General features: G+C 32.7%; 2 protein-coding genes across 2 annotated transcripts; both read right to left on the bottom strand.

Annotated features, from left to right (window-relative positions):
- Positions 1-372: 372 nt before the first annotated feature.
- Positions 373-1,562, bottom strand: LOC118748287 (general odorant-binding protein 19d). The gene is made up of 4 exons (XM_036482662.1): positions 1,378-1,562; positions 1,030-1,308; positions 912-965; positions 373-826 (listed from the first exon to the last, which is right to left on the bottom strand). The coding sequence occupies exons 1-4, from the start codon at positions 1,540-1,542 to the stop codon at positions 668-670; spliced, it is 657 nt and encodes a 218-aa protein (XP_036338555.1). The 5' UTR covers positions 1,543-1,562; the 3' UTR covers positions 373-667.
- Positions 1,563-4,122: 2,560 nt separating this feature from the next.
- Positions 4,123-10,657, bottom strand: LOC118748288. Its single transcript, XM_036482663.1, has 5 exons — positions 10,541-10,657; positions 4,777-4,864; positions 4,598-4,686; positions 4,395-4,534; positions 4,123-4,341 (listed from the first exon to the last, which is right to left on the bottom strand). The coding sequence occupies exons 1-5, from the start codon at positions 10,652-10,654 to the stop codon at positions 4,257-4,259; spliced, it is 516 nt and encodes a 171-aa protein (XP_036338556.1). The 5' UTR covers positions 10,655-10,657; the 3' UTR covers positions 4,123-4,256.
- Between the last annotated feature and the right edge of the window lie 1,433 nt (positions 10,658-12,090).

The raw sequence follows: 12,090 nt of genomic DNA on the forward strand, positions 1-12,090 counted from the left end.
AACCGAACGTTCTATCGAAGATGTTTAAAATAGGGGTAAAACGACCCCGGCTTACCATGTAGCGGTAGTTTTCGGAAAGGTGAAAAACATATATTTAATACTTGCGAGGGTATTTATTGTTCGACTCCGCCCGAACTTAGATTTTCTTACTTGTTTCCAAAGAAAATTTGTGTTTAGCATCCAGAAAAGTTGGGGAAGGAAACTATTGCTAGCGCTCATAATAAACAAAGTTATATTCATACATATGAATATATTTATGCACATACATACACACATATGTATGAATACAGAAAACCAAAATGATATGCAAATTTAAAAATTCTAAACAAATTTATTGAAAAATTTTATATACATACATATGTATGAATCTATTATAGCTATGTATGTATATCACTAACTCAACTTTCATTTGAAAGCCAGTCCTTAATTAGGTATATTGGGTACTTTAATTTTGTCATAGCTTGCCAAAAACGATTAGCCATTTGTGTTACTTTGAAATTTTCATCGCCAAAAAGTTCGCTAAAGTAACAGTCTTAATATTCTTGACAGGAAATCTTCCATTTCCTTCGAGATCAATAGTATCTCTAGTGACTATTTACATATGCGATTTTTTCTATGCACCTAATTATGGGTTAATATTTAACATTCTAATGTGGTTGCTAAATTTCTAATAAATTAATTTAATTTTACGCATCTTCATTTCGGTGGCAATGCATATATTAATTTGGTGTGCGCGCTCGCAGGAGTCTTCGGCATTTATGAACTTTTTGCAATTGTCAGCTGTAGCCATTGCGATTGAAGTAATTAAAGGATTGTTGTTACCGACCTGTAAGCATTTTGGAATTAGGAATATATGTATATGTATGTATGTAAGTATGAGTTGATAATATTTTAGTAGGCTGTGCACTCACTATGTTGGCAATGCGACCAATTGCCGCTGTAGACAACGTATTATCCTTGTCCATCTGGAAGTTAAGGGAAATTGTTATGTATTTAAATTAAAGCCCAAACCATTCAAAATTTACTCACCACTTCCATCCGCTTTAAAATGCATTCAATGAGACACTTCTCCTTGCGAGTTGGCTGATCTTCGTAAAGCAAAGATTTTTGCAATTCATCGGCACTAAAACCCATCCCATTTGCGCACTGAGTTTTCGAATTTGTTATAAAATCCTGAAACTCCTGCATGGGCTCCGTTAATTGGCGTTTTGTGCGTTTATAGTCCCCCAATTCCAAAGAATTCTGGCGTGTCATCAAAGGTTTGCGTTTTCCAGATAGCTTGTAAGGGTTAGTGTCGAGTGCATTTAGCTGTGGTATATAGGTAAAGGAAATCAGAGATAAGAAAATTTATTTATTAAGCTAAGTTAAAAAATTTACACTTTGAATAGCGGCCAGGCAAAGTATAGCGGTATATAACATCTTGTTTCTTAGACTTGTCATTTTCTTAATGAATTTTTTGTATGCTTGCTGGTCTGTAAATTCTGAAGTGCTAATCAAAAAACTTTCGCTTTTATAGTAGTCTTCACGTTTGTGAAAACGCATGCCTTAAGCTGAGTTTTGCTGGCGTAATCAGATATTTTTAAAGTTGACGGTTTATTCGTTTCTTATTATTATTATTGCATTTGAAACTAAAAAAAACTTCAAGTTCAAGTGTATTATTGTTTTTCTAGAGCAAATACTTTTGCGTAAGCGTTTTACGATTAATTTAAATTATGTTTTACAATTCAGACGACCGTGAAAGTGCAAATGAATGTAGTAAAGTCACTGAAATATGTTACCTTTTTGAGGAACAGTCGAAACTCGATAAACCGCCTATTTTACAGTGAGCGTGCCACCTTTTTTGTGGGTATGTAAACATTGCGTAACTCTGACAGTTATCAACCGCCTTATCAGTGCGCCTTAACACCCTGTTTTTAATTATTAAATAATCAGGAATCAAATGGAAGATTTATAAACAATGAGTTGTATAATCTTCACAACGACATCGACATACATTGTACGATGGGATGCAAATGTTCCGACCCTGAGGTACCCACTGGTGACGGGCGCAAGATGCGCTGATTTCGTGGATACGGATGTCTAACAGCTAACATCCGCGAATGCGGATACGAATGGGGATGTCAAGTATTTTCAAGAAACCATTAGAATCTAGCATAATGGTGAGTTCGTTGTTTAAACAGCGCTTACAAACCAAACCAGATGTGTCAGCTTTTTCTGAAGCTTTTTAAAAGGAATTCTTCATTCTCATTCCTTTGGCTGTTTCAGAGTTTGGGGAATCTGTAACTTCATCAGTGTTTTTGTTTTTGTAATTCATTTATAATACTTTCTTCTGCGACTGGTTTGATAAATTTGTGCTTACAGTGAGCTACAGTGAGCTGATATGGAAAATAATTAAAAAAAGTTGCAAAAAACAAGTAGAGTGTGATTTTAACCAGACCCACCTACCGATATGTATTTCGACGCACTGAATCCGAATCTGAGGTCCGTTTGACTCGTACACCACCAAAATTTCGATTTAATTGCGAAAATTGTAAGAAAAAGGCAAAAAATTCGCAACTTTCACGAAATTTTGAGGGCGTACGAGTCAAATTTCAATTTTTTCGCCTTTTTTTCGTAATGCGAGTCAAACGGACCCCAGTTTTGGAACTTATGGATATAATAATCTTTTTTTCGATTTCGTTATCGATTTTGTAATCGATGTTTTTAACTATTTTGTTAGCGATATTTTGATCGATTTTGTTATCGATAATTTTAATCGATTTTGTTATCGATATTTATCGATTTTTTCCGATATTTTTACCGATTTTGTTACCGATATTTATCGATTTTGTTATCAATATTTTTATCGATTTTTTTATCAATATTTTTATTGATTTTGTTATCGATAGTTATCGCTTATGTTATCGATATTTATCGATTTTGTTATTGATATTTATCGATTTGGTATTAAGTGGTTTTCAAGTTCGCTTATTACAAATTTCAAACTAGTTTTTAAAATGTTTATTCATCTTATGCTTCATATATTCATAGTACTACTAAAAGTACTAGTTTAAAAGTTCAAAAAGCAAGATCCAATATGGCATCCGAAATTTCCAAAAATTCAAAAGCTAATAACTTGATTGAAAAATGAGAAAACTGAAGTTTTGGAAATGACGAATTTCCTAGGTCAAATTGTTTTGGCAGAACGTATAGCAAACGGCCTCAAATTTTCACCATTCATAAATATAATTACTGTTGTTATATCATAGCTTGAATACCAGAAATCATTGATTTTGCTAAACAAATACATTTGCTACTCAATTGAAAATGACAATTGACTTGGCAGTTGTCAACCGAAAAAGTATGAATGTGATATAGAACTCAAGATCAGTGAGCCTTAATACATGTTAACTGTCAAACTATAAATTTTATGGCATATTCGGTTTTAGCATTACAACAATACTACGATCCTGCAGTTTTATTACAATCGTAATAGTCCTTCACGGCGATTATCCCCTCAGCAAAGCGCCCAAGTTAATGAAAAGCTTCGAGTGCATTCGTCACGAATTCATGCAGCAGCGCAATGGAATGGAACAAGGCGCATCTACATAAGGTGGTGTTACTAGAACAGCTTATTTGATTTTTTAGTCTCTACTCTAGTACAGCAAAATGTCATCCAAGGTTCAAACTAAAGAAAATGGTCTTAAAACTTTTTCAAAATGTTTTCAGATCAAAGAAAAGGTGAAACACGACACTTTTTAAGGTAATTTTAAAGCACCAAATATACGGGACTATTTTTCCTAAATTCATTGGCACTTGAGCTATAAAACGCAGTTACATTCAATTCGCTATCTTATCTCAATATGTTAGATTTTTTCGCGAAAAAAATCGATTTTTCACACTGTGCGCCGACCGGCTAGTGTACGGCAGTGCCGCGTTCATAAGTATTAAACCCATGCACGATAACACAAAAAGGTAACATGTTAATAATCGCCGCAGCGTGGCCTCGTCGATTATTCGAGGCTTGGTTTAATACGTCTTGTCCATCAAATGCAATACCACGTATGAGATAATAGCGAATAATAATTTTGAACCTCCATATGCGGTAAGAGGTACTGCGCGCCATTTTAACTAAAATTATGGTTTAATTATCATCTTTAGCCACAAACTAAATATGCCACTAAATTTTTATTGAAAGCAATCTAAGTAAAAAAAAATATACATGAGTTTGATCGTGTTATCAATTTTACTCCAAAGATCGATGTACGCATACAATTTCACTGCTCGACCTCAGGTATTTCATAATTACGCGACTGCATTTCTTTCAGCATACACATTGCATATGAATGGGCTACTTCGCACCTATTTAATAGAAAATTGATTAGTGTTAGTAATGAAATTACTTTCCAACTCACTTCTCTTCGATGCCCATTTGATTGTTTTGCTCGTTACAGCCATCTGATATTTCGCTCAGCTCATCCATTTTATCAGGATACAGCAAAAGCATGCCGTACGCCAACTTCTCGGTATGAACTTGTGTTCCACCTTCTACGAACTGCGTAAATAGAAATGTTATTATTTCAAAATTTGCAAAAAAATATTTTACTATTTTTCATACCAATTCAAACTGATCCATTAGGCAACGACGAAAGCATTTCGTTGCATGCTGTGCGTCCTCTTTAAACAAGAAGAGTTCCTCCATGTGTTCTTAAAGAATTAACAAAGTACAGTAAGTATATATGCACACTGTTCCAGAACTTTGAGATGAATTACAATTTGTAATGTTTAGAAACTCACCCAGTTCAGGCTTCGGATCACATTTATTGGCATAAGGTACAACGCCTTCCAGCAAAAGGCCCATAGGCAGCTTCATGATATCATTAGCCTGGAAGGGAAATTAAAAATCAAAACAGCGGATTATAACAGATATCTCTCGAGGGACTAGTTTGTGAACTGCTTAAAAAATAAAATTAAAAGATTTAGAAAGCCACATCGAACATGATATTTTAATAATTCCCGCAACACTGCGGATGTGATTGCAACTCGAACAAGACCGAATTCTCAACATTCCTATACTTATATCGAGTTAACCGCTACCGGCCGCATGGCGTTGATAGCAGCAAGACTATCTTCAAGAAAGGCGAGTCTTGACTAAACAAGGACGATCATATTTACCAAGTTAGGACAGATCTCAGACAAAAAAAATATTGCAGTAATCTAGAAGTAAGCTTGATTCTGTTCTGATGTCCATTTCGGAACAATCGGTGAGGATTGGGATCTCGATGTTGCTTGAAATGGCGTCAGATAGCCAGTCTCTTCTGTGGATAACTTCGAATTTCTTCAAAATCTTGCTTTATAAACACTCTCAAAAAGTTACAGCAAATTGAATTCTTCGCTCAGCTCGGTAAGGCTATAGTATGTGAGTACGTACACTCAGGCCTTCCTCCTCCCGACGCTGGGAAATCATTGGCACCGCACACAGTGTCGCCTAAGTGGGCAAAAATTAGGGTTGCCATACGTACCCCATTGGGGGGAACATACCCCATTTTGACTGTTTTCCCTGCCTTGCTACGGAAGGTTGCGTAGGTCCCCCATTTTTGCCCGAAATCGTTCACTTTTCGCTTAAAGCGTGTTTGTCTTGTTCAACTTTCACAGACGATTAGTTGAATCAAAGTTGAACGAAAAGTATAGATTTTATTTGAAAATATTCGTATGCCATATTTAAGGTTAAATATGTACACATATGTATATGTAAATATATTTTTTATGTACAGTGATTTTCAAGTTAATTGTTTTGTTATTTTTTATAAAAACACTATTTATACTTTAAACAAAACCATATACAAATTTTAGAAAAATGCAACCAATTTCCATAAAAATTTTGAACTTTTTAATCTTTTAATCTTGTTGACTTTTTGTAAATTTTTTTTTTGCAAACGTTCTATCATAATTTCTTCAAATTCATCTTCGTATGGAAAAAGACCATCAGAAAAAAAGTATCAAAGATCTATGCGGTTTTTAGCCGCGTAAAACTTTAGCCATGTAACCATGCAGCTGCATATCCAATAATTCAGATTAAAAAGTCCCAAATTTTTATGGAAATTTGTTGCATTTTTCTAGAGTTTGTATTAGGTTTGAAAGTTTTAATTTGGTTTTGGCTAAAGCATGAAAAAAAAATTTTACAAAATATAAAAAAAAAATTACTTAAAAGACATTGTAAATATTTAAAATAAATTCACCATGCACTCAGTTTTGATCGCCAGTGTAACTTTTGTTTTGTTCAAATGTTATTGATTTTTTATTTTCGAACGGTTTTGTTGTACCATAAGCGAATAAATAAATTTTTTGTTGAATGCACTTAGTTTTATTTGTCCCCCTTTCTTTCTCAGTTGTACCCCAAGTCCCCCAATTTGTTTTTATCTGTTCCCCTTTCGGCAATCTGAACGTGTTTGGTATTATTGTAAAGGTAATTTATCCACTAAAAAGAATTAAACAGAAATTTCCCTATAAAATAAATTATATACCGCCAGGAAGCCACTAAAGTCGATAAATTTTATACTTAGCATTTTAGTAAGAGCATAGCCATGCGTAAGCTCTACACGGAAACAAATGTCAAAAATACATTCTTTGAAAAAAAAATGTTGGTTTTACCTTTTTTATTTCCATATAGATAGTAGAGAACTACAAGAATACAAATTTTAGAATAAAATTAAACACACTGCGGTATTCCAGAAAAAAAAATTTTTTATCAATATCTCAAACACAGGTAAATTTTAATGGAATGAATCAAACATATACGTAAAAACATTTTATTTTTTATTATTTAATAAATAGTACGGGTTTTTAGCTTTCGTAAGAAGAAATAAAAACGTGTTAATTTTTTGCACTTTTTGAAGTAATGCGTATTTTGCTAATGCATAAAATATTTTTTTAATATTTTGTCAGTGCCATCAGATCTGCATGATTCGTTCTATTTTCAAAAGTGAAGTGTTAGATTAAAACGCTTGACATGTGGACAATAGAGGTTTGTTTTTTTTTCAGAGTTGCCACCTGTTAAACAATTGAACCCCAATTTTTTTAATAAGTTAATGGATTATTAAGAGAAGGTATCAATCGAAATGTGCATGAAAAGGGTTTATTTCTTAACTACATGAAGAGGACGCCACCTGTTTAAAATATTAAATTCCATTGGAATTAGAGGAATTAGGTAATTGAAATAGATAGGTATCACCATATGGGAGTCAGGCGAAAGAGGTTTAAAAAGGTTTTAGCTTGCAAATATTACGAAGAGGGTTGTCACCTGTTTGTGGAGTTAAATTTAGTTAAACTAAAATAATAATTGTGTCAAACCAAGGGTTCACGACATCGTGTTTGTCATTTTGTTACAAATTCCAGCATTGTCAATCAGTGATTTATTCTGATTACATTCCTTTTAAATTACTGGACTCTTAAATTAACTCAGGAATGTTATTACTCTTCGCTTATTTCTTGCTAAATATGTCAAATTTTTTCTTTTGTCTAATATCCATACATATTTTTGATACCTTGTTCCCTTAATTAAAGTGATTTAATATTCATTTAACTTATTAAACGACTTTAATAAAATTTGTAACAGGTGGCCCCCCCGTTTCAAAAAATAAAACTTTATTGCAAATCTACTGGAAAGTATGAAAGTTATCCAAAAACAAATTGCATTTTTGAATTTAGCGTCCTCAGTTTTACTAAAAACCGAATTTTCATTTAAATCCGTTCATAATTCTATTTTTGCCCACATTTTTGCTTCCCACTGTGCGGCGAGATGTTTTTTATAAGGAAGAAGCACATTTAGTACGTTTAACATAGAACTTTGGCGTTGAGTTGGCGTTGACGCCGCTTCAACAGCTGAATATAAATATATGAATTCAAATGCAGCCGTCCACATAGCCAAAATTCCAACAAGAGGCAGAAATCGTCAGCTGTTGCAAATAATTAAATTTTTTTTAATAGTTTACCTTTTTAATCAAATTCCGGGGGAAAAATATTGTTTTTCATGCAATTATTGATATGAAATATTAATTTATCTGTCGTTAGTATGTTAATTTAGGGGCCAAGGCATTCGCGGCCAAGCGTTCATTGTAGCAAACATACCTTTAACGTGCGTTTTGTCAAACCAACGCCAACGCCAAAGCCAACGCGAAAGTTCTATGTAGACCAGCCTTTACTGATAATTTGTTTCATTATCCCACACGTAATTTTAAGCTTTGTTTGTTCATATTATCGTAATTTACGGCATTCATAATTTATAAGCAAATCAAGTAATTTTTCCCTGTACAATAAATTATTTAGAAATGAGATAATTTATCATAAATTAAGAACCAACTGAAAAAAAATTTCTTGTCATTTATTTTGGCTGCCTCTGTTGAGTAAAATAATACAAATAAAGGTATGCCACCATTTTTTTTTTTTTTAATCAAGCACATACCACACACCCGTACGTACACGTACCAATCAAATATCTATAGAAATCATGAAGGCAAGTCTGAACGCACATGATTTACGTTATACACTTTGATCGAAAATATGTTATTTGTGCTTTAATATGAACATAACGACAGAAATGTAGTACACAATGCTAGTGTAGTATACAAACTATAGGGCTGTTCAGGATCTTGTGCATATGCTCTTGCATTTGCATATGGGTATTTCCATATGTCACATACATGACAGTCGTACGTTTCAATGAGACCATGAAACAAGAAAAGACATTTGTTTTCTTTTACTTTTTTAGACCCTTATATAGCACATAATTAGCTCTACATTTAGCCGAAAAATGAAAACAATCGAACCGCATGGTCCTTAAATATAAGCCATTAAAAAGAGAAGGGCTTTACGAGACAAAAAATGGAAGTTGATTTTTTAATTTCTTACAAAATTACAAAACTCTGCGAATTGTGGATAGTTCTTTTCATGAAACTTGTTTTAATGTGATTTGGAGTAATTCTAGTTGTTTTTATAGTTTTTTGAATTAATGCAACTTGTTTCGATTTTCTTTTACAACCCCAAGTGTGAAACATTACGTGACTCGGCGTCACGTGACATAAAATCCCATCGTTATATATTTGTTAATATTGACTTTAAATGAATTTTTACAATACAAATACAACATGCATTTTATGTCGAATATACAGCGTGGCGACGAATAACTGTTACCCAGGTTTTTTTGAGAAATAGAAGAGTCCTTTATAGATTTTGCGAAAAAAGTATGTTATTGTTAATTTTCCACAGATTTTACTTTAGTTGTATTAATTAGTTTTTAAATTTTAATCCTTATTTACATTTGCCAGCAGTGTAAACTTTGAGAGAAAAGTTCATTTGGCACGCAGGTCCTCGTCAGTTAATTTGTTCCATATCTTCTGTAACCATAGGCTAATTTTCTCCATTTTGAGTCCTTTATACTCCCCCTTCTGTCCAAAATAAGGCCTCATACTCAAAAATCTAATAGACTCGGGACTGGTGACTAGGACGGCCATTCATTCGACCAACCTTATACAGTTTTTTTCTTTTTTGTACTTTTTTTTATACAAAGCCTAAGAAAAAATACACCTGAAAAAGACTTGCGTGCCAAATGAACTTTTCTCTGAAAGTTTACACTGCTGGCAAATGTAGATAAGGATTAAAATTTAAAAACTAACTAATACAACTAAAGTAAAATCTGTGGAAAATTAACAATAAAATACTTCTTTCGCAAAATTTATAAAGGACCCTTTTATTTCTCAAAAAAAACTGGGTAACAGTTATTCGTCGCCACGCTGTACTTTATATTTTGACTTCAGCGCCAATTCAGGGTAAAACGTCAAATCGGACCATAAAAACGGTTTTTCAAAATATCTCGACCTTGGCGCCACCCAGCAAAACCATTTTAAACAAGAATTTTTCTACTTACATAGCCAGTATTTTAAAAAAGCAGATAAATTGGCCCAGAAACACGTTAGATATATGACTTTAATTTTATTTTTTTTTGTCGGGGTAGACCTTCCGATGGAAGCACCCACATTCGGTGCATTAGTAAATGCACAACAATAAAATGCACAGGGTTGCCATGGTAGCAAGCTTAAAATTTGCAAATGCAATTCCAACCGCAAATCCAAGACCATTTCCACAATACCCTGAACAGCCCTTATATGTATCTATGTCTGTCGGGGCTATTAAACTCATCGGCGTTGTTTCCAGTGTCAACCACCTCTTCATATTCTCAATAAAGACTTTACATCTAACAATTCGATTTTGGTATTCAGTTTCTGTTGAAACAGCTTTTTCTAGTTTTTCTTGTGCTGCATTGTAAGGATGTCACCTTTTTTCATAAGTTGTTCTTGATTTCAAATATTATTTCTTAGGTTAAATAAACTAGTAAATATGTATGTATCATACATAACGTATGTATGTTAACTCGTGCGAGGTAACCCTCTTTCGGCAATTAACATTCAATAATTTTTCTAAAAATCAATAGTTAACTGCCTAATATGAGTTAACTCTCGCCTTTTAAAAAGGTATTTCACTTTATGTATTTATTTTCCTTACACACCTGCACATTTTGAGTTAAACTTATAAAAGTGGTTACAGTAAAAATTATAAAATATTTCAACATTTTTTTACTATATTTGCACGAGCTTGCTAAGAAGACACTAAAAACTTCCATAAACATGGCACTGCATTTTATTAAATTTTAGCGTGAAATTTGCATGTAATGCACCGGAAATTGTACTAAATTAAACATTTTTATTTAGTCGATGACATCTATCGGACAACGATCTAAATTGTAAATACCATTAGCTCAAATACATATGTATGTATATACATATGTACATATTTGCATTAAAAAAATTTGCATCGATAAAATTAAATTACTACACCATTTTAATTAATTAGTGTGTAGTCCAGTTTTGTTTTGTAGAAGTTTCGTTAGTATACACTTCAGTTTTTACACATTGAATATATGTATCTGCATATTTATATATTTACGCGTATCTATTTACATTTTTTTATGTACAAGTCTACAAAATCTTATTACTTATAAAGCGATTTTTAATCTTCGTTGCTTAAGACACATTTTTTCAATTACTTCTTGTGTTGTAATCGGCACATCATTATGTACCGCTAACATCGTTAAACCATTCAGCCGCTCCTTAATTAGCATATTCAACAATTGAGTAGTCCACTTGCAAAGTGCGCTATGTAAATTTTCTTTCGATTTTTAGTTTTTGGTAGGTTTCATGTCCACTAACAGCAGAGTGAAAATTTTTTCTACATTATGAAAAAAATAGCATGAAATGTTAACAACTCTTGCAAAAGTCGCTATAATACTTATTTATACACTTTCAAAAGTCTCCTCTTCGTATGAACTTAGAAAACTGCAAGAAAACGTGGTAGTTTCGGTGCCTAGTAGAAGAGGCCGCAAAAAAAAGCAAAGCAATCTTCCTAGAGGAGAAAACGCGAAAAGCTAAAAAAAGTTAGCTATGTAAAAGTTACTGTTTCAAAACTTGCAATATTAAATTTTTAAATATAAAATTTGCAAATCTACCATACTTCTCTTTTTTATTAATGGTTTTAGGCTTTTATTTATCCAAATTTTCAGGTAATAAAAAAGATACAGTTCCGGTGTTACTTGTTGTCGTAGACGTTTTTTTTTAATTTATGGCTTACTTTTATAAAATTACATAACGCTTTTTGCAAGTGGACTACTCATATATTCATTAAAAGATAATTTGTCATCCGACTAGGCCACTGGATAGGGGTATGTATTTCTATGCACTCCGTTCAAACGAAATTTTGTGTTTTTGGAAAACTTTATTACGAAGAAAACAAGACCGATAATATTTTTGCAAGCTTTTATTTAATTGGCTCTGTATGTACGTATGTATGTACACCACTAAAGATAATTTAATTGTACCATTATGTTGAAATTTTCGTAGAAAAAATTTATATGTGCAAAAACAAGTTTCAGGTTACCGATTATTTTAAAAATAATTTCATTTGCTGGTATTGGATTGCATTTATATTGCACAATACTATTTGTTTTACGCTTAGCAGATCTTAGTAGAATTTATATTATTTCCTCCTATTTTGAAGTTTGGT

This window comes from Rhagoletis pomonella, unplaced genomic scaffold (genome assembly GCF_013731165.1).
Source record: "Rhagoletis pomonella isolate Grant_MI unplaced genomic scaffold, Rhpom_1.0 Rhpom_scaffold_00013, whole genome shotgun sequence".
Classification (NCBI taxonomy): Eukaryota; Metazoa; Arthropoda; class Insecta; order Diptera; family Tephritidae; genus Rhagoletis; species Rhagoletis pomonella.